Source organism: Cyprinus carpio, chromosome B7, assembly GCF_018340385.1.
Source record: "Cyprinus carpio isolate SPL01 chromosome B7, ASM1834038v1, whole genome shotgun sequence".
Taxonomy (NCBI): domain Eukaryota; kingdom Metazoa; phylum Chordata; class Actinopteri; order Cypriniformes; family Cyprinidae; genus Cyprinus; species Cyprinus carpio.
Window position 1 is genome coordinate 35,484,384 of NC_056603.1, and position 23,011 is coordinate 35,507,394.

The 23,011-nt window shown below is 35.6% G+C and overlaps 2 protein-coding genes across 5 annotated transcripts in view; one reads left to right on the top strand and one right to left on the bottom strand.

The window, feature by feature from the left end:
* unm_hu7910 (un-named hu7910) overlaps positions 1–18,368 on the top strand; it is a 37,867-nt gene extending 19,499 nt beyond the window's left edge. For all 4 annotated transcript variants that reach the window (XM_042728433.1, XM_042728437.1, XM_042728436.1 and 1 more), the window contains 14 exons: positions 8,145–8,201; positions 12,523–12,546; positions 12,701–12,859; positions 13,139–13,224; positions 13,393–13,479; positions 13,607–13,757; positions 13,892–14,028; positions 14,109–14,207; positions 14,308–14,397; positions 14,488–14,625; positions 15,466–15,601; positions 16,189–16,280; positions 16,841–16,974; positions 17,236–18,368. In XM_042728433.1, coding sequence (XP_042584367.1) covers positions 8,145–8,201; positions 12,523–12,546; positions 12,701–12,859; positions 13,139–13,224; positions 13,393–13,479; positions 13,607–13,757; positions 13,892–14,028; positions 14,109–14,207; positions 14,308–14,397; positions 14,488–14,625; positions 15,466–15,601; positions 16,189–16,280; positions 16,841–16,974; positions 17,236–17,386 — 1,541 coding nt within the window. In that variant the 3' untranslated portion in view covers positions 17,387–18,368. The remainder of the gene's footprint in view (positions 1–8,144; positions 8,202–12,522; positions 12,547–12,700; positions 12,860–13,138; positions 13,225–13,392; positions 13,480–13,606; positions 13,758–13,891; positions 14,029–14,108; positions 14,208–14,307; positions 14,398–14,487; positions 14,626–15,465; positions 15,602–16,188; positions 16,281–16,840; positions 16,975–17,235) is intronic.
* On the bottom strand, positions 18,124–21,726 carry ggh (gamma-glutamyl hydrolase (conjugase, folylpolygammaglutamyl hydrolase)). The gene is made up of 9 exons (XM_042728438.1): positions 21,566–21,726; positions 21,360–21,468; positions 20,807–20,857; positions 20,650–20,734; positions 20,085–20,223; positions 19,724–19,830; positions 18,919–19,009; positions 18,690–18,824; positions 18,124–18,540 (listed from the first exon to the last, which is right to left on the bottom strand). The coding sequence occupies exons 1-9, from the start codon at positions 21,663–21,665 to the stop codon at positions 18,419–18,421; spliced, it is 939 nt and encodes a 312-aa protein (XP_042584372.1). The 5' UTR covers positions 21,666–21,726; the 3' UTR covers positions 18,124–18,418.
* Between the last annotated feature and the right edge of the window lie 1,285 nt (positions 21,727–23,011).

Here is a 23,011-nt window from a genome sequence, read left to right on the forward strand (position 1 = left end):
TATTTAAGCATTTTATCATAATCGGATATCGGTTTTGTAATATTGGATTCACCGATAAACGCCATCTTGTGGGTGTTTTGAGAATTGCGCACAGGATCGCCATTGCAGCGCGTCTGAGGGGAGACGAGACAACAGCGTGCAGGTACTTGATTTGCTGTAGTTTGTAAACTTTATTTAACATAACAGCCAGTTATGCACAAATTAGATGCATTACATAAATGCCTGATATGTAGTTTATGCAGCTTGGCTCTAAGAAATAGAGACCAACTCATGTTAAATAATCCATCAAGTCCTGTCCCAATAAAGACATAACTTTGCCTGAATAAATACAGCCATGAATGAGCGCATGTTGGGAAAAAAAAAGCGCTGAATTTAATTCTCTCTCTGTTGTCTATGCTCATCGTTGATCTTGTGAAGTCGAAGTCACACAGATGATCCGTCAAGATCCTCTCCCAATAAAGATGGAACTTTGCATGAGTTAAATAATACAGCCATGAATGACCGCATGTTGGAAAAAAGCGCTGAATTTAATTCTCTCTCTGTCGTAAATTTGCTTATCATTAATCTGGTGCTTTCATGTTGCTGTTCGCTCAGCGGGTTGATGTGGTTGATGCTCAGGAAATGCTCCAGCACGGCCACCGCATGTAACTTTTAACAAGATTCACTTGTTCAAAACACCCTAAATTGTATTTACATTTACTATATAACCATTATTTTGCTAATAAGCATCTTAATAAATACAACTCTATGGAAATGAATTATTTATTATCGCCACAAGCGATCACAGTTTGTGTATATAATGTTAGTTCTATGTAACTGCAAAGATAAACCGCGCTGTCAGCAGGCATTTAATCTAGAAGGACAAAACATTATTAATAGTTTTGATATAACATTCCAGTTGAGAAATGCAATAAAATACGATGTTTTGTTTGTTATATTCCAATATTCCAGAGAATATTATTCAGTGAATTAACATTATCCAGTGAATTATTCTTGACTCTGTAGCTGTTAAACAGATATAAACCTACTAAAACGGTAGTTTAAAATTTAAAAGTTGATATGACTCCTGTCCTTTATTTTCTCCATTTGAAAACATTAGACATTCTACATTTATTTTGCTTATTGTTAATATTAGTGTTGTTGCTGTTGATGCTTTTTATAAATAAAATGTTTTTTATTGTTGTAATATAAAGATTAAATTTAACATGAAAGACTAATTGGTATCGGTATCTGTTATAAAAAAATCAATATCGGTCGATCACTATTTTTGACTCTACTAATGCATAGAAATACCATATGTTTGCAGATATTTAAGAAACATGGCAAGTTAGCGTAATTGTTTATTGAAAAACAATGCTACAGTCAGTTATTCTACTTTGAAAATGTGCATTCCGGGCCGGAATGTTGGTCTTTGTTTTTGTTTGTGAAACCCGCCCACTGCCAGTTTACCCGATTGTATTTTGGCACCTCAGGTTGCCAGTTGGCGGAAAACAGTGTATTTCATTTCATTCATTGTCAAGTGCGCTCGTTTCTGTTGGTGTCGTCAATCTGGCAACCTGCGGGTAGGGCTGGGCGAGAGCCATAGATCACAGACAAGCTACGCAATATTGCGTTCATTATCGCAGATGAACCACCTTCGATAATGAACGCGATATTGCGTAGCTTGTCAGTGATCTACGGCTCTGTCTATTAAATGCCGCTCCATTTGAAGCAGGTGATGGCGATTTAGCGCTAATCAGGGAACTGGCTTTACTGACGAAATGCACGTGACAATCGCATGCGATATATCGCCCAGCCCTACCTGCGGGTGCATCTAGTCTGAAGAGGAGAGGCCGGGTGAAAAAAAAAAACCCTCTCCAGTATTTTGAATTTGGACTGCAACACCTAGTTCAACCACTCGGTGTCAAACCTACATACAGCACCTTTAACAATAACACAGAATAGTATACGCACAATATCAGATTTGGATCGATCTCGTTTGACCGATACCTGATCTGACAGAAAATGCCAGTATCAGAGCCAGTAAAGATACTGAGTATCAGATCGGAATCCCTATTTAATATAGTGAACCTAAAAGTAACCACCTTCTAGATTTTAATAATTCATTGGGAAGTTCTTGACCAAATTTTGCCCCTTCTGAAAACCAGTAACATCATAACCACGGGGATACATCTTCTGACAAGATTAATTTTCTAAAAGGTCTAAATATATATTTTTTTTTTACAGTGTTTAATTATAGCTGTGGACCACATTGTCTGGTGATAGTTAGTGTTTGCGTGTGGACTTGTGGGGATCTATTTTAGAGCCCGGCCGATATATTGGTATCGGCGAATATGCCGCCGATATGAATTTTTTTTTACAGACCATATAATGCAGATAAAATGCTTGTAATGGTGTAATTATTTAGTTTGTCCAGCAGAGTGCCTGAATTGAATTAAAGTTGAATAAACTTCAGCTTCACTGTTCAGTGCACTGATGTCAGACTCATTTTGGATAATAAAGTTTATTGTTAAATTGTTAAATGCCCTGCCTCTATTACATATCTCATATCTCTGTCACGTCATTGTAAGTGTTTGACCACCACATTTGATTGATCATTGCAAAAAATGTGTTTATGTATATACATTCTGTTTATGTATATACTGTATTCTATATAGTACCAGTCAAATGTTTGGAACACGCAAATGGGAAAGTGTCCAAACTTTTGACTGGTACTGTATATAATACAAAGAATATCAGCTGAGATACCGATATCTGCCTTTTTTTTTACTCCCTAGTATCGGTATCGGCCCCAAAAAACCCATATCGGTCGGGCTGTAGTCTATGTATCATTCTTATTGTTTTTTTCCCTCCAGAAAATGCTGTTTGGATACTAAGGGGGGGAAAACAAACTTAAGGGAAAAAAAAAATTTAATGTGAGAAAAAATAGAAAATATCTTAATTTGTGTTCTGAAAAAACAGAATGTTATAAGGATGAATAAATGGTGACAATTTAAATTTTTGTGTGAACTAACCCTTTAAAAAGTTTTTTTTTCTCTCTTTTAACTGAAAGAACTAATAATGGTATCTGATATGATTACTTACTATATCTTATCCAATGCATTCACATTTTTTTTTTTTTTTTTTTTTATTATGTTTTAGTATTCAGCTAAAGGTGATTGTGCTGGATGTTGGATTTTAGTAGAGCATGTGTTCTGTAACTTGGCAGTTGCAACAATTACAGCTCTTTCCAGGTCATTCTTTCTTCTGTTCTGTTTGCCCCTCTTTCAATGCAGATGAGAGACCTAAAGAAGTGGGGCTTAAAAAAGACAGAGGTACTTAGCATGAGTTATGGAGTTAGTAGCATAATAAATTAGCTTCAGTAATGCTCAAAAAATAATTCTATCATGATATATTCACTCTCATGTTGTTCCAAAACCTGCATGATGTTTTTTTCTGCAGAACACAAAGCATATGTTTCTGTGTATATATACATAAAAATTCTGTGTATGTGTGTGTAAGGGACATCAGTTGCACAACAATGCGATTTCAACAGATGCATGAATGAAAACAATTGGAGTCTTTGTAATTCAAACTATCACTTAATCAATAAATCACTAAAGCAGTACAGACTTGAACTAAAATTACTGATAGCTTGCAAGTTTATTCTTAAAATTGACAAATAAACTGGACCTCATCAAAAAGAAATCCTAATTCTAATTGAAAGAACTGAATGTGAATTTTCCTTTCTCATGAATTATAGACAGTAAGACAATCACACACTCAATCAAATAATATGTGTGTTTGCATGGGACATGGGAATGATGAGCCTTCTGAGATGTGAATTTTTGTCCCACTCATTCTCAGAACATCCTACCAGGGATATTGGGCGAAAGCTGAAAGCAGCCCTGAAGGAGCAGCTACGAATTATTCATGAGAAGATTGAAGCCAAAAAGATTGCCAAACTAGCCCTTGCTGAGGTCCGTAGTGTTTTGGCTCAAGAGGAAGAGGAGAGACAAGCTGCTCTTGCTGCCAAAAAAGTCAAAGAAGAGGCAGAAGCTAAGCTTCAAGAGGAACGAATACAAAGAGAACAAGAGGAGAAACTAGTCAAGGAGAAAGCAGAGAGAGAAAGAATGGAACAAGAAAAACTAGCCAAAGAAAGAGCAGAAAAAGAAAAGATGGAGAAAGAGAAAGCAGAAAAGGAAAGACTGGCCAAAGAAAAAGCAGAAAAAGAAAGACTCGCTAAAGAAAAAGTGGAGAAAGAAAGGGCAGAAAATGAAAAACTTGAAAAAGAAAAGGCAGAAAAAGAAAAAATGGCTAAAGAAAAAGCAGAAAAGGAAAGACTTGAGAAAGAAAAGGCAGAAAAAGAAAGATTGGAGAAAGAGAAAGCAGAGAAAGAAAGACTGGCCAAAGAAAAGGTAGAAAAACTAGATAATCAAAAAGCAAAAAAAAGAAAAATAAAAGAAACAAAAAACAGAAAAAAAAAAAACAAAGACTTGAGAAAGAAAGCAGAAAAAGAGAGACTCGCTAAAGAAAAAGCAGAAAAAGAAAGATTGGAGAAACAGAAAGCAGAAAAAGAAAGACTTGAGAAAGAAAAGGCAGAAAAAGAAAGACTGGCCAAAGAAAAAGCAGAAAAAGAAAGACTGGCCAAAGAAAAGGCAGAAAAAGAAAGACTGGCCAAAGAAAAAGCAGAAAAAGAAAGACTGGCTAAAGAAAAAGCGGAAAAAGAAAGACAGGAGAAAGAGAAAGCAGAAAAAGAAAGACTGGCCAAAGAAAAAGCAGAAAAAGAAATACTGGCTAAAGAAAAAGCGGAAAAAGAAAGACAGGAGAAAGAGAAAGCAGAAAAGGAAAGGCTTGAGAAACAAAAGGCAGAAAAAGAAATACTGGCTAAAGAAAAAGCAGAGAGAGAAAGATTGGAGAAAGAGAAAGCAGAGAAAGAAAGACTGGCCAAAGAAAAGGCAGAAAAAGAGAGACTCGCTAAAGAAAAGGCAGAAAAAGAGAGACTCGCTAAAGAAAAGGCAGAAAAAGAGAGACTCGCCAAAGAAAAGGCAGAAAAAGAAAGACTGGAGAAAGAGAAAGCAGAAAAAGAAAGACTTGAGAAAGAAAAGGCAGAAAAAGAGAGACTCACTAAAGAAAAAGCAGAAAAAGAAAGATTGGAGAAAGAGAAAGCAGAAAAAGAAAGATTGGAGAAAGAAGAGAAAGCAGAAAGAAAAGCAGAAAAAGAAAGATTGGAGAAAGAAAAGGCAGAAAAAGAGAGACGAAAAAAAAAAGCAGAAAAAGAAAGATTGGAGAAAGAGAAAGCAGAAAAAGAAAGAATGGCTAAAGAAAAAGCAGAAAAAGAAAGAATGGCTAAAGAAAAAGCAGAAAAAGAAAGACTTGAGAAACAAAAGACAGAAAAAGAAAGATTGGCTAAAGAAAAAGCGGAGAAAGAGAAAGCAGAGAAAGAAAGACTGGCCAAAGAAAAGGCAGAAAAAGATAGAATTGCTAAAGACAAAGCAGAAAAAGAAAGACTGGAGAAAGAGAAAGCACAGAAAGACAAAGCAGAAAAAGAAAGACTGGCCAAAGAAAAGGCAGAAAAAGAGAGACTCGCTAAAGAAAAAGCAGAAAAAGAAGAGAGACTGAGATGGCCAAAGAAAAGCAGAAAAAGAGAGACTGCTAAAGAAAAAGCAGAAAAAGAAAGACTTGAGAAAGAGAAAGTAGAAAAAGAAAGGCTTGAGAAACAGAAGACAAAAGAGGAAAGACTGGCCAAAGAAAAAGCAGAAAAAGAGAGACTCAATAAAGAAAAAGCTGAAAAACAAAGACTGGAGAAAGAGAAAGCAGAGAACGAAAGGCTTAACAAAATAAAAGAGAGTGCACCAAAGGGGCAAACAGAGAAAAATGTAAAGGAGGAAAAAGAAAATGTGAACAATTACAAACAAGAAAAAGAGGCCAAATTAAATAAAAAAGCTCATGGACAAAAAGTTGATCAATCAGAAAATGAAAATGATGAGAAAATATCTACTCGTGGTTTACTTAAATCTTCGAAAAAAAATATCAGGAAATAATAGTGAACTGCCATAACTGTGAGATTTGATCAGAAATAAAAACTCCTAAGGTGTTTACTAGGAACAGCGCTGCAAAGTAAATAACTAAAAGCAGTGTTACTACAAACTATTTTTAAATAACAGTGACAGCTGTTCAAAATGGTAACGAGCTACTTTTTAACTAGTGGTGTAGTAAAACAAAACACTACATTGCTGTTGGTCCCATGCTACAGCTGCTGAGTGAAGGAGGTAATAACCCAACTGTCAGCTCACTGTGTTGGGAGGTTTGACTCAGTGAATCGGTTTACTTGGATTTCATGTAAATAAACATGATTTCTTAGATCCAACAAGCCAGTGGTTTTCAACCCTGTTCCTGTGGCCCTCTCCGGCCATTCACATTTTGCATTTCTTCATAATCAAACCCCCCGATTCATGTCATCACCTCATTAGTAGAGACACTGAGATCTGAAATGGGACACATTCAAAATGTGCAGAGTTGGGGGACTCCAGCAAAGGAGTCAAACACCTCTGCAATAAGTGATTTAGCTTGCACAAAAGTCCAGGCTGAATTTTAAAAAATAGCGAGTTGTATAAATTAGCATGTTTTAATAATTGTATTTTTTTTTTTTTTTTTTTTTTTTTTTTTTTTAGAGAATAATGGAAATATTTCAGTTAATACAACCTCTCTTGTAGCACTGTACAGTGTCCTGGTTTTTATTTATGTTTATCTGATCACACTGGTGACTGTATGAAGGCATAAGTGTAATCAAGCTAAACAATGTGATAATACAATATGAATCCATTTAGTGACTTGAAATATAGTAATAATTAGAAGTTTTGAAATTACACTTGAATCTGAAAAATCATTATATTTAATAGATTTTGGTTTTTTTTTTTTTCATTTGTGACATTGCGTATATGACACAACACAAATGTGTACAGTTGTGCCTGAATTTGTTGTGAACTATGATATTGATTGTAGCGATTATTTTTTTTTTATTTTATTTTTTTTGAATGAGCATATGACTGGTTTTAAACATTGTGTGTTCATGAGTGTGTAAAACACTTTTGTTTAATTTGTGTTAAGTTCAGCACCACTGTGAGGTGCCATAACAAACATACACATAGTTTTTTTTTGTTGTTGTTGTTGTTGTTGTTTAATTGTTTTTTTTTATCATCTCTATTCACACTGACAGCTGTTCTCACTTCTTGTTGAAGAAAGTCTCTTGCAGGCACTTAAATCATTACTATGACATTCAGTTTAGATACAGTGAACAAATCGATCCAATTTCATCTGATTACTTGCAAAATGAAAGTGCAGACAGACAGACCTAAGAGGTCATATTTGAAAAAACTAATTATACTTGAATGCAGTGTGAACAAAGTCTAAAATGCAAAAATATCAGATCATGACTGAGTACTGATCACACATTAGTTCTGCTTTTTCTGAGCCAGTGAAAGAGCTAATGAGGAAATAATACACTACTTAAGTTCAGGAAGTGAAGCTATGCAGCTACAATGAGGATCAAGTTTTTAACATTTGCTTATATTTATTCAGCAGTTGTCTGCAGTTGTTAGTTGTACAGTATGTCTAACCTACTATCTTTAAACCTTTTTTTTTAAACAAAATTTTCAGACCAGACAATGTCTGCTCAATTGTATTGTTTAACTGTTTTATTTAAGAGTTTACATTTAGGTTTATTTTGTTCAGTATAGTAAGACCTTGATCTTGTCATTTGATGGATCTTTGATGGATAACAATTTATTATTGTGTGAAACATTTTATTGTTGTGTGAAACATTTTAAGGTTTAATTATGTTAATCATGTAACATTAATTATATAGTAGAATGTTGTTAGTGTGTTGAAGTTGAAGTGTGTTATTTCTTTACCACTAGTGCTACCAAACAGACAAAAGTTATGTTTCTAGATAGATTTCTGAAAATGAATAAATAAAAAGCCTGCTAAGCAATTTTCCCATCTTCCATTACTCAAACTAGTCAAGTTACATGTTTGTTTCAACAAACAGCAATGCTTTGACATTGTTATGTTTTCAGGGAAAACGATATGAAAAAGATGTGTATATTTAACTAGGATAAGACAAAGTACTGAAAGTGATCTGATTTTACTCAACATTCATACAGGTCTGACTGAGAAGCCTGTTATGGTGGCATCACCAGAGAACCCCTTAGGAGAAAAAGGTAAGAAAATGATAGAAGCAATTCTTCATGCTATGACATCATGACATGACATGGCACCTAATGTCAGACAGATGGTGTCAGTGCACATTTGTGCAAAGTGCATATTTGGAACCATCCAAGTCTGGGGTCTGCAAGACGTTTCTGATGTCCATTCACTTTTATGGCAGAAAAGGAAAACAATCTGCAAAAACAGGGTTCTGGCACACTTATGGCAGAAATGTCAACTGAACATTATTTTGGCGATGAAATTTATGCAACATTGTTAGGGGAAGATTACTATTGCAGATATTAAGTTTCATGTCAGTATGCCAAAGCACCTTCCAGAGATACAGCCTCAGATCATTTTTGACATCTTGCAATGAATCTCTCAAGATACACAAATATCATTATGGTCCATGAAACTCATGGCAAATATGATTAATACACTTCATGGCAATGTTGTAGTCAATCATTAGTTGGCTATAGTTACAGCCAGTCTTTATATTTTAATTCATTATAGCACCACCAAGTGGCCCAGTCATGCTGTTTTTCTTTGTGTTTTCAGACTGAGCCCTAACATGCACAGAGCTGCTTGAAATCTATTTTTCTGCATAAACATCATCAGATTTTCATGCAAGTCCTGAAAGTTGACAGAGAACCCAATCAAACAAATGAGATGAAAATATATACTTTGTCATTTATTTATTCAGGAAAATTATCCAATATTACATTTCTGTGAGCGGCAAAAGTATATGAATCTCTAGGATTAGCTGTTAATTTGAAGGTGAAATTAGAGTCCATCTGTTCAGAGGTGTTTTTAATCAGTGAGATGACTATCAGGTGTCAGTGTGTGCCCTGTTTTATTTAAAGAACAGGGATCTATCAAAGTTTGGTGATGATTGTGGAAGTGCATCATGGCACAAACAAATGAGATCTCTGAGGACCTCAGAAAAAGAGCTGATGTTGTTGATCAGGCTAGAACAGGTTACAAAGCCATTTCTAAAGAGTTTGGACTCCCAGTCAGACGTCAGGTTTCAAATAGGGCCTGTGCGATATGAACAAAAAAAAAACTATCACGATTTTTGATCAATTTTGCGATTTCAATTTTAATCACGATTTTGACACACACAGACATGCTTTACAGTCATAAATGCATTCAGTATAAATTTGAAACATATTTCCAAAAGAAAACCAATGAGCGCTTTATCAAAAAGTTGTAACATGCCTCTAGAACAGACATAAGTCAAAATAATCACTAGTAAAGATTTCAAACAAAATGTCATTTTTTAGACCAGGGCAAAAAAAATAAAAAATAAAATAAAATAAAACCCGTGTCCAGGGCTTTTTTTTTTGCCATGCAGGTCATAGAGCTCATTATTGCGGTGCCTCAGGTGCTGAAATATATTTATTGCCCAAGGTTCACACGTACTCCGTTTGCAGTGCGTATACAGTATGTGTATGCGGTGCAGAAGCAGCAGCGAAGCGCATTATTGTAACGCGAGAGCACATTAAAATAATGCGCGAATCTCTCCTTTGCTACGCAGATTTCCTTTGTTTTTGTCACAAAATGAGACACGTGTGCTCCGATACACGTGCTCTCGTCCGGAGAGAATGCGCGCAATAAAAACATGTCTCCTCTCACTCACTCACTCACAACTCTCTCTATGCTCATGAGATAGATATTCATTCTTTTCGCACCTTTCGATTTCTAACATTTTCTGTTCACATCTTTTACCGCGTGCAGTGTGAAGCTCTGATCCATTTAACATGGGCTCAGAAAAAATACGCATCACAGACAGAGTGTGTGAACCTGGAGTTATGCATATGCCAGTCTGTTATGTTCTCGCGCTCCACTTAGGTGGCTGCATTCTGATTGGATCATAGCATACTGCGGGAGGTCGGGCCGCGGAAAATCGTGCTATACAGCGATTTAGAAATCGCGCACGCTCAAATCACGATTTTTATTACGATTTCGATTAATCGCACAGACCTAGTTTTCAAGGACTGAAGGCTAACTTCTAAGCAACTAAAGGCCTTTCTCACATTGGTTAATGTTAATGTTTATGAGCCCATCATCAGGAGAACACTGAACATCCATGGTGTCCATGGCAGAGTCGCAAGAAGAAAGCCACTGTTCTGCAAAAAAGAACATCTGGTCCAGAATGGCTTGCCATTATTGATGGAACAATGACTTCTGAATTATACCAGCAAATTCTGAAGGAAAATGTCTGGACATCTGTCCGAGACCTGAATCTCAAGAGAAAGTGGGTCATGCAGCAAAACAACGACCCTAAGCACACAAGTCGTTCTACCAAAGAATGGTTAAAGGAGGACAAAGCTAATGTTTTCGAATGACTGAGTCAAATTCCAAACCTTAATCCAGTTGAAATTTGGTGGAAGGACCTGAAGCAAGCAATTCATAGGAGGAAACCCACCAACATCACCGAGTTTAAGTGTTTCTGTACTGAGGAATGGGCTAAATACAAGCCGATGTGCAGGTCTGATCAGCAGTGACAAGCAATGTTACTTGCAGTTATTGCTCCAAAATGGGGTCACACCATATACTGAAAGCTAAGATTAATGATTAACAATAAATAAATGACAAAGGATATATTTTTTGTCTCCTTTGTTTGATTGGATTATGTTTTAATTTTAATTTAATTTTAATCTATTAAAGAATAAAAACAATATTAGTATTATGGCCATCATCTGTGGGGCCTCATTTATCAAGTGTGTGTGCGCTTAAATCCACAGTAGTGGTCATATTTGTAAAACCTGCCTTTGACATGGAAAAGTGTCACGTCAGGGTCTGAGCAGACGTACACACTTTTTCTTGTCAGAGTACTGTAGGTTTTTGGAAATGTAAGCTGTTCCGGCAGCTCGCTGTTCTAAATGAAAGGATTTGGAAGATGACGGGATCGTTTTATATGTTGATGACATTAATTAGGAGTCTTTTACAAAGCAGAGAGCTGAAACCATTTAGAGCCAGTTTTACTAAACAGGGCAAATAACACAAATACAAAAAATCAAAAATAGCACCGAAAATCTCGCAAATTTCCACAAGTGATTTACTAACAATTCGCAAATTGAACACAGACCAACATCTCATTTACATATTGACCAATGCAATATACCCAGCGCAGCGCAAATTAGAGCAGTCATAATTAAAGAAGCCTTTAAAGCCTTTTAAACCCTTTTTTGGGCGTTAAATAATGGTGTAAATACCAGTAATTTGACGAGCACAAATGTTAAACGTGTTGCGTGATTTACTTGAATACACTCCTCCCATAATTTTTGCATCTGAAAGGGAAACTCCTACAAATGCATATTCAATAAGGTCACTTTCGTCACTGCATGTCTTTAGTAAAACCTGACAGTACTATTTTTACGCCAAAAGACGGTTTGCGCTGGCGCAAGCTGTTAGTAAAACTGGCCCTTAGTTGCACACGAGTTCAAGATAATTTGCAATTCATAGGTTTCACATCTGAAAGAGAGGTGTACGTGCATTTTCTGTGCATATGTTCATTCTATGAATCACACTTATGTATATTTGAGAAATGATCTAAGATCAAATTTAGGATGGTTTATGCGCAACATTTTTTAAATGAGGCCCCTACTGTTTCCTTTGGTAGAAAAGGTAGATTTTTTTTATTATTTATTTATTTAATATACAGTATTCCTGTTATCCCACTGGGCAGCCCATATCTTCACAGATAATAATTGTGGCGGATTCTCACCAAATTTAATATACATCTTTAATCTAGATTTGAACATATAATCCACCCAATTTGAAGATTTAATCCTGACTGAAATTTTATTGCACCCCCATGGACATGTTTTTACAACCCCATTATTAGGAGTCATTTTTGTGTGAATACTAACAAAAACAACAATATAAAATCTGAATATTTATCTTGTGACCATGTTTTGATTATTTTAACAAAAGCAACAATATAGACCAATAATTTGGATATATATTATTATAAATAGCAATATAATATACCCGCGAAAACTAATTGAGGAACCCTGATCTAGACTATATATATATAATAATAATAAATATATATAGGTCAGTGGCCCTTGGCTTGGTATCATTGCCAGAATTTGGCCCCCGCGAAAACTAATTGAGGAACCCTGATCTAGACTATTTAATTCCTATATATCTTTGACAAATCAAATATGATGGAAAACACCGAAATGAAACTGAAAATGAAGACAGAAATTATTTTTCATTTTGTTTCTAGCCCTTAGGGTTTCTGAGTATATCAATGTGCATGAATATGCAGTATTTTGCTAAAGTTTCTTTCTTTCTTTTAATTTTGTTGTCATTTGTTACATGCAGATTCTCTACCTGGTGAAAACAGAGGTAAGAGAAATATTTTACTAAAATACTTATGTATGGTTTATGTAATGTGTACTTTTGGTATTAGATTTTTGTTAAAGTACACTATATGTGTCCTGTAAATAATCCACATCACACTCTCCACATGGGTCTACATCCGATGCTGAACCTTTATTAGAGTTCACAACAGAGGAATCAAGAACTGCAAACCAAATTTCACCAGAGTCGCCACCTGCAACTCAGCCTGTGCCTACATCAGTCTCCACACCTGAATCGATTACTGAGACAACAGAATTTACAGAAGAACCCTCAGTAGAGTCCAAAGAAGAAAAAGAAGGTATGTTGAGCTTGCTTTTAATGTTGTTCTGTTTAAACAAACAGAACAATGTTCTAATAGCACCACACAACCACAGTCAGCACACTTCTCGAGGGAAATCAACCCTTTTTTGTCTAAGGTTTTTTTTTTTTTTTTTTTTTTTTTAGTTGGTCTGCTGTGAAATACTTTAAAGATACTTGTTGTGAAAAACACTATACTAATAGACATTATGCACTTCTTTGATTTATTAAGTTATTTTACATTACTGTAAGTCTAATGCTGTGGTGAATTCTTTTACAGCCAAAAAGAAGAAACCAAAACTTCTTAATAAATTTGACAAAACAATCAAATCTGAGATCAACGCTGCAGAGAAATTACGCAAGAAGGTAAGATTCTATACTGTAAAAACAGTTTTAAAAAAAACATTTTATTCTTCCAGTAACATAAAAAAAACTACAGAATAAAATGTTTTTTGTAAAATTTGGCAGATAGTATTTTTCAAAATGAAAGTATGAATGAAGTAGTAGTCTTACTTTTTTTTTTTTTTTTTTCAGGGGAAAATTGAAGAATCTCTCCGTGCTTTTGAAGCTCTTGTCCAGAAGTTCCCACAAAGTCCGAGATGCCGATATGGTAAAGCCCAGGTAACATATAATCATTAAAGTTAACATTACTGTTTACATCACATAATGGTCACTCTCATTATTTTGCTTCAGTGGAAAATCCTTAACAAAATAGTTTTTTTTTCTGAGAAGTGTGATATGTGTCCAGGCAGAAGATGATTTGGCAGAGAAAAAGCGCAGTAATGAGATGCTGCTGAAGGCAGTGAACTCGTACAGGGAAGTAGCCGAGCTCCCAGACGTACCACCTGACCTCGTCAAAGCCACATTAAAGAGATGTGCAGACAGACAACAGTTCTTAGGTATACAAGTAATGTAGCTACAGTATAGAATTATGGTGACTTCTCATTGACTGCTGTAAAATAACAATTGTTTGTTGTCCATAACAATATGAGGAACATAATACAACATGTTCCTTTGACATGTTCCTGTTCAGGTCGTACAAAGGGATCTTTGGCTACTTTGGAGAAGCTAGTTCAGATTTTCCCAGAAGACATCAGCTTAAAGAATGACTTGGGAGTGGCACATCTGCTTCTGGGTGACAACAAGGGTGCAAAACGAATATATGAGGAGGTAAGATATCGCTATTATGTTATGTTTACCAATTTGATATGGATAACTAATTTCACTTCTTTTTTGAAATTCCTCTTCAGGTTTTAGCTCGCGCCCCACATGATGGATTTGCTAAAGTGCATTATGGGTTCATACTTAAATCCGAAAACATGATTGCAGAGAGCATACCGTACCTCAGGGTAATTCTGATTTTATGAACAGAAATGTACAGCACATACTTCCACTCACACACACACATACAAGTAATTAAATATTTTCTCCATGTTTGTGTGTGCTTAGGAGGGTTTGGAGACTGGAGAGCCAGGAACTGATGACGGAAGATTTTACTTTCATCTCGGGGATGCTCTACAGAGAACAGGAGACAAGAGTGTAAAATGAAATTAAGATTATTAAAATGAAGTTTACAAGGAAAAAAAAAGTGAATTTGGTGTTTTGTTGTGTTTTTTTGCATGTGTTTAGGCCTATGACTGGTATGAGGCTGGACATCGGCGAGGTCACTTTGCCTCTGTATGGCAGAGGTCTCTGTATAATGTCCCAGGGCTTCGTGCTCGACCTTGGTGGACGGCTGAAGAGACTGGATATACAGCTTTAGTCAAGGTTATATATTTGTATATATATATAGGTTTGAGGGTGGGGACTTTTTGACTTTCCGCTAAAACCCACTGGGAGCACCATAGCAACTGCATCTTTCAAAAAATGTAAAAAAAAAAAAAGATAGTGTTTACCATCAAATAGCAAATGTGTTAAATTGTTTTGTCACTGTTAATCGGCACATCCTGCAGACTGAACTGCAACAGCTGTCTACACTGTCTAAACCAGAAGTGCAGTGTCTCAAGACACAACATCTTTTAACTAAATGCATTAAAAGCCCCCCACCCCAGTTCTGTTCCAATCTTATACTGTATGTAACTACACATTTCTAACACATGCACTACCAGTCAAATTTTTTTTGAACAGTAAGATGTTTAATGTTTTTTAAGAACTCTCTTCTGCTCATCAAGCCAGCATTTATTTCATCCAAAATACAGCAAAACATTAATATTGTAAAATATTTTCACTATTTAAAGAGGCTTACTGTTCAAAAACTTTTGACTGGTAGTGTATAATCGCTATTTCACATTAAATTAAGTCAAAAACAGTCATATTGATTAACAAATAAATATTCACATAAACAGCATCTTCTCCTGAAGTCCCCAGTGAAGATCCATTACACATTATTTGTCATGCTTCTTGAGCGTGAAAGAGAGCTCTGTCCCCACCTGCATTTCCTGCCGGTATTGAAAATCAAACTTGCAACCTTTCGGGTTATAAGTCTGACTCCCTAACCATTAGGCCACAACTGCCCCTATAATTATTCATCACATTAATTGTGAAGGAAGTGCAGTTTGTATGTTTGTCTCTCCGCTTTGCTTTCATTGTGTTCATATGTCTTTACAGATGTTGGAACGTAACTGGTTGACCATCAGAGATGAAGCACTGTCAGTGTTAGACAGCAACAGTGGGCAGTTCTTGCCTGAAGATGAAAATCTGAGAGAGACAGGAGACTGGGGCCAGTTTACACTGTGGCAGCAGGGTAAAATATATAATTAATTAATATCCACCAGCATGTACCTTAGATTTACCAACAAATTCCTTGTATTTCTAATTGCATTGGATATACATCCACCCACCTGTTTCCCAACAGCTTGTCCTCTATGTAGGGGCACAGGGATGTTAGCGCCTAGCCAACGATTTTGTTTTTAGTGGTTCTTGCTTTTTTAAAGTGCAGTCACATTTTCTGTTGCATTTTAAATCCAGCAATCCATTAGGAATTTGTGCGATCAGGAGTGAATTCCCAGCGTTGTCCAACAAAAACCTGGTTAATTTAAAAGTGACTTCTTTGTAAGCAGTTCTTAATACATCTTAACCTTTTTGATTGTAAAATTCCTCTGCAATTAACACCTTTATTCAAAAAACTATTGGTGAGCACGTTTCAATTCAAAAACCAATTCACGTGGTTTTTCAACTACAAGTTAAAACAGAGTAACTTCATTTAGCAACCTAGTGTGGATTTCTTTGAATATGCTAAAGTCTTGGGTGGTATTACTGTTTTTTTAATATGTAATATTGAGACACTTTTGGGGAAAACACAATGTGTATGCAAGTTTTACTCATTCTCAGGTCGAAAGGTTGCTGCTTCATGTCGCTATGTCCCTAAAACCTGTGGTTTGCTCGAACGTTACACAGAGGCCACCAGCTGCAAAAGAGGCCAGGTCAGTAACCAGAAATCAACTACAGTTGTCAGTGCCGATCCTAGACTTCTGGGGGCCGTACGCAAAACTGTGTCGGCAGGGGGGGATTGGGGGGGTACAAGTGGTTATGAATGAATGAAACGCATTTGTTCGTGTTTCACTCCGTCTCAAATCGCGCTTCAGGAAAACGCTTGAGAAACTGTCTCTTCCGTGGCTCCGTACACCTTCATCTAATTTTTTTAGACTCAAGCAAGACTGTACAACATTCACATTACATGATTAGAATTTTATGTAGAAAGGGCGACAGTGCACCACATTAAAAGAAATGATCATTCATGTTCTCATAACCGTTCCAGATAATTAAATCATCTTTGAGAGCAAGGGGGCCCCCTGGTGTTTCGGGGGCCCTACGCATCTTGCGTATTTTGTATATAGGGAGGATCGGCTCTGACAGTTGTACGCTAATGCCTAGCTGTACTTTTAATTTAGCTTCACCATGTCTCCTTTTTACAATGCTTATTTCTGTTTATGAACTGTTGCTTATTAACTGTTGCCTACTCATTTAAATCTTCCTCTTTTAGATAAAGTTTTCAGTAATGCAAGCTGGTACTCATGTATGGCCTCACACTGGTCCCACCAACTGTCGTCTACGAATGCATCTAGGCCTTGTTATCCCTTCTAAGGGATGCAGGATTCGTTGTACAAACCAAACCAGGTCAGTTAAATCATAGAAACACAAGTTTACACACATTGATTAAAACTGCATTAACTACAAAGCTTTTAAAATGTTGCACTATAGGCAGCTCCATTTCTGCTCTAACTAGTTGGTTACAGGGTTTTAAATGAACACATGCAAGCATCATATGTAAATAAAAAATTGGCGAGTAGAATAACTTTGATGGTTTGTTTATTTTTATTTATTGCCATGGCTTTTACTATTTCAAAATGTATTCAGTGAATGTTGATTGTCTTTCAGGGAGTGGGAAGAAGGAAAAGTGTTAATATTTGATGACTCATTCGAGCATGAAGTCTGGCAGGAAGCAGAAAGCTTCAGACTCATCTTTATTGTGGATGTCTGGCATCCAGAACTCACCCAATTACAGAGGCAGACTCTGTCACCAATATAGACGATTTGTTTAAAAACTGAGTTTTGAAAAGTAGGTCAACGGCCAATCGGAGTGACAGATTTACTGTCCTTAGCCAATCACAGATTTCATAAATCACAAATATCTGTTGTGCTGTCCTGTGGGTACTGATTACAAGGCAATTTGAATGTAGAAGTCTTATGAAAACAATCATGCTGATAGTTGTAAGTAATATATGTGGTTTTTGAAAAAAATTCAAGGGTTTTAAAAAGACAGTTCACCTAATATTCAGTATCTTAATTCTGGTAAAGCAAATACGATTTGTAATCTTGTTTCAGAAGCATGTTTTTAGGGCTCAACAGTAAACAGTAAAATGAAAGATACAATAAGGATAAAAAAATGTACATTTTGAGATTTATATCTTAGGTTAGTTTGAAGGGTTACCTCTAGTAAAATAACAGTACGAGTAATGAGATGCATGTTATGGGACCAATGAAGAGATCAGAATATGAGAGAATGAGTTGTATTTGCTCTTTCTTTCTGAAAAAAAAGGAGACCTCAGTCACTTTTTGTAGAAATATGATTGAATGTTGCACTGTATGTTGTGGGTTACTTTATATAATGTGTGTCCAGGTGAATACATAAATGAACAGATGTGTTAGCTATAAGAAATGAGTGCACAGCCATAAAACAAAATCACTTTGTGCCTTTTCCAACTTGGGAACTATTCTGTTTTTGTTTGTTTTTGTGAAATGTGATGTGGATATATTTTCTTCAGATTCACTGCAAGCACATTTTATTAACACTACAAATTCTACATGATTTTTGTATACACGTTTGTTTGAATAATTTCATCATGTGAAAATGTCTGTTCTTTGTATTGTTTGGGAAGTATTCAGTTTTGATATGTCTGAAAAGAACAATAATAATAATTTATCTCAATTATAATTCAGTTTGATTCATTTTCATGTCACGTGTACGTGAAGTTCCAAACTGAAAATTAAATAATAATGATAATAATAATTAAAAAGAAAAAAAAACTAATAAAGAAATCAGTGCATTTAACGAATTCATCTAATCAAAAAAATAGATCTGTTCAAATGCACTTTGAGGTCCAGTGTATTCAGGTTTGTAGTTATAGATCAAAGCGTTTTCCTCTTCCTCTGTACTAGGAAAGCTGTGAAAACTTTTCCTCGCTGTAAAAGCAACAAAATGAGGAGAAAGGTTAGCCTGTGAAGGTCTAACTTTTTAATTTGATAATTCATTGCATTAAAGGAATCACATTTAATTAGGAGCTAATAAAAACACATTTTATGCTGCTCAGTAGTAGTAGTATTAACCATACCTTCATTCACAAAAAAGTAAGCCATGTAGAATGTTGTCTTAATGGCTGAAGGTGTGTGGGGAATATAGGGCCGGGTCCACTCAAAAGCATTTTTCTCTGGATGCCATTGAGTAGCGTAGATAGGGAAATCATATGCTGAGGGAATGCATAAAAAAAGTACAATGACAATGTTGCTCAATAGAAAGAGGTGAAAAGCACAGTCTATAAGCACAGTCTTATCATCACTCACCTTCCATTGTGGACACAAACTCATTTTGTCCATCTGTGTTGGTACTCAAAACTCTGTAGAACTTTTTCAGGGTCTCACTCTTGGTAAAGTTCTAGATTTAAAGAATTGATAATGTCTCATTGTATTTCCTCCAGTAAAAAAAAAAAAAAACTAAAATATACATTAAATCCATTTCCTGTGATATGTTCTTTTTTTTTTTTTTTGTACATTACGCTTTAGAATTAACATTGCCATCCATCATACTAATATTGCAGTATTTAAGATATTTCCTGTGAGAACTAAAACATTTCACCCTCACCTCTGTTTGACCAAATTTCTATCACAGACATGATGTTGTGCGTTGGCGTGTACACTGTATACTTAATAATATCTGGTGATCCTGTAACGTAATAAACTATTCACATTCAGTGAATACATTCCAAACAATGAAATGTATTAGACACTGTATTCTAAGATGTGAAGGTGTATTCTTTTCCTGTTGTGTACAACTGCTCACCAGTAAAGCATACCATATTAAATTATTAAATTAAAAGTTTAATAAAATGTAACCCTAACTTGTTAATCATTTTTATTTTTATAACGTTAATTTTAATCACTAGTTTATACATTTTATTACAAAGCAGAAATCATGGGATAGCAAGCCATACCAACATCTATGGCTATTTTTTATGGCAAGATCAATGTATTTTAAACCAAGCATCTAGTAGTAACATAGTAGTAATGAAAACAACAATTGATTTCAAGAAAGCGTTGTTGAATAGTGATATATATTTAATATAATATATAATAATATTTGCTACCCTACCTCTGTAGTAAGACTCCACTGATGAGAGTTCTCTGTGAGGGGTTCTGTTTCCAGTGATTTCATAAGGTCTTCAGGAAAATCTTTGAACAGTCTACTGTCTCTTACATCTAAACAGCATTGGATAAATGAATAATGTTTATACATCTATGATGACTGCGGCACTTATTCTTAAAATATGTTCACTTATTTGAGAAATTTATACTAGCTGCACTGCAGTGGCACCATGATAATTACAGGTTACATCACAGAGTACCATTTTTGTGAAATTCATGACTGGAAGTAAGCTGACAATGTTACTTGCATTAACCATCATGCAAATATATTTGATTTTACAGTTAATTGTTATAAAACATGGCTTTACCATCTGTGAAGTTCAGTGGCAAGGCAATACCACTGGTGTTGGTGTGGGACAACAGCAACTTCCCACTTGTTAACAAAGTGAGAAGTTCAAATCCTAAACAGGTTCCCCATACAGGGAAATAATCACCATTTGAATTGGCCTGTTAACACACAAATATATATACATATATATAAATTGGCTGGAAAATTAAATCACACCAACATATTGTATTCCTCTTACACCAACATGAGTAAGAGGAATGCCAAACAACAAAATGCAGTGTATATGTGTAAAATGAAGATCATTATGACTCTTCATGATTTTATCCGTTGCTCAGGGGTTAAAGTTTTGCCAGCCCTCTTTTATAGCTCATAAACACAAATCACAAAAATGATCATAAACCCAAACTCTGACCTCTGCAGCTCCATTTAAAATTTTACTTTATTTCACAATTTCTACTAATTTAACTTATTTTTATTTTACCTTACTATCAATGCTGTTCAAGTGTTGCTTAATGTTTAATAATGTACTTTGGATGCATTGTCATGCTGAATATCTGCACCAAATGGACCATTTGTACACAAACCTCAAGAGCAAGCCTGTAGAAGATGCCAGCTGCTTTGGAATAGCCAGATGATTCTAAACTGACTCCACCTCCAGGAAAAAGGACTCTAGAGAGAGAAAAGGTGTCACAAATCCCTTATTGTATTCACTGCTATAATTAAAAAAAATACTTTACTTACCCATTTATGGATTTGAAGAGCCTTCTGTACTCATCATCAGACTTATTTATCCTAAAGACATTTTTAAAAAATAAGTTGCAATTTTGTGAAAATTTCAGTCTTGCACATTCATTGAAAAATAAGGTGGATAGACAGCAGAGGCCTCTGTATGCTGCTTTATTCATTAATTATTTAATCAAAGCAGAGCTATGTATATTTATAAATTTTAGGTCATGGCTAATTTTGGAGTCCATATGTTCTTATATGAATGATATTTCCCAACTAAAATAAACAGTTGTATAATTACATAATACCATTGCAATAAATGTTACGTACTAAAATAATAATAATAATAATAAATATAAAAACGCTATATGACAGATATGTTTCACATTCCATATTGCTTCCACTTTCACAAAATTGTAGGCAGTATGCAGTACGCTAGTAAGCCACAGTGCGAACTCGATGTTTAAGCTGCAGGTGTACAAGAAGAAAAAAACACTGTTTCTCATTTTAAATCAATAAACCCTGCATGTTTACAGTGAAGGTAGTTTCTCTATAGTGTTTATCTTACATCAGAGGCACAACACGAGCGCCAGCAGATTCCAGAAACTTAACGTAGGACGCCGCGATATACGAGTTTCTATGAGGCGGCGGGTCATACACTTCCTGGGCAAGAACACCTAGACAAGATTTAGACATGGTTTACGTCATGAAATATGTAATAATAATACAGTTGAAAGTAGCTTGCACTCTGTTTAATACAGCGTTGCAACTCACCAATTATTGGCCTTTCATTTGTTTTTATTGGTGTTCCGATATGGTAAGCAAACACGGCATTTGAAAATGTAAAAAGGCAGGCAAGGTAGAGGTGAATCATGTTTTCTTTAGACTAGAAATGTTGCGCTTCCCCACGTGACAGTTCCAGGTCGCGTCCGCCTTTATGACGTCATGTGTTTGGGTATTTTTTTTAAAGGTATAACAATGTTACATTGTTACATCAAAAACAGGCAGTTAATAATAATAATGATAGATAGATAGTCTAGATAGGGGGTATAGATAGTATTACTGGATGTAAAGTAGAGACATTATATTGTAAAGAGCCTTTCCATAAAGAATTAAATGAAAATATGTTTAAAGGGCCATATGACGTTGCTAAAAAGAACATTACCCTATGCTGTGTATTTGGTGTAATGCAATGTGTTTATGCGTTTTAAGGTTCAAAATACACATTCTTTTCCATATATTGTTGCTTCTCTATGCCCCGCCTTTCTGAAATGCGTCGATTTTTACAAAGTTTAGAACCTTAAATAAAGGGGTCCTATTATGCTCTTTTACAATGTCTTGATTTTGTTTTGGGGGTGTAGTAGAACAGGCTCTCATACTAGGTTGTTCGAAAAACACATTATTTTTCACATATTTTTCATTATTACAACACCTCTCTCCCCAGTCAGACATGAACTGCTCGAATAGTTCCTGTATCAAAGGAAGGCCCGCCTTCTGGAATACGACATGTGTTGTGATTGGTTAGCTAGGCCAGTGTGTGCTGTGATTGGTTAGCTGGGTCAGTGTGTGCTGTGATAGACAGCACTCGGCGCCTGGTCAGGAAATGTCCTGCCTCTTACCATAGCTGCCTTCTGCGAGCTTCAGTGTAAATATTTTGTCAAAAATCAAATTGATCCGATTTGAACTCGGATTATTGTAACCACCCTAAGCTCGTCTGTTTTGGGAACACTAGCGTGTCTCCGACATAGTGATAACACTCGTTGATGCCTTCTCTAGTGCAGCTCAACCAGGTCTCTTCCCATTCGTCGATCTTTGTGATATCACAAATCCCAGAAAATATGCGTTAGTCCAAACGAGTCGTTCGTTGTAGTTTTTGAAAGTGATTTCTGTTAAATAAAATATATCCTTTTGAATTGGACTTTGAGCTTTGTAACTTTGCAGATCTTTTTTATGCTCAAACAGCAACGTTACAGACTAGTTGAAAAAGTGAAAAAACATAATAGCACCTCTTTACGCAAAGTAAGAAATGTGGCCTCCCACTGAAATGCAGCTGACCCTGTTAAGCAACCAATTACTTATTGTTCCATGTTACACTATACTTGTTCTTGTTGGGCCATAGGACATTCACAGAGTCTTCCTTAAAGTCCTGTTCACACTACAAGCGACACGCAACAGCAAAGCAACACAATTCCATTCATTTTAATGGAGAGCTGGTGATTT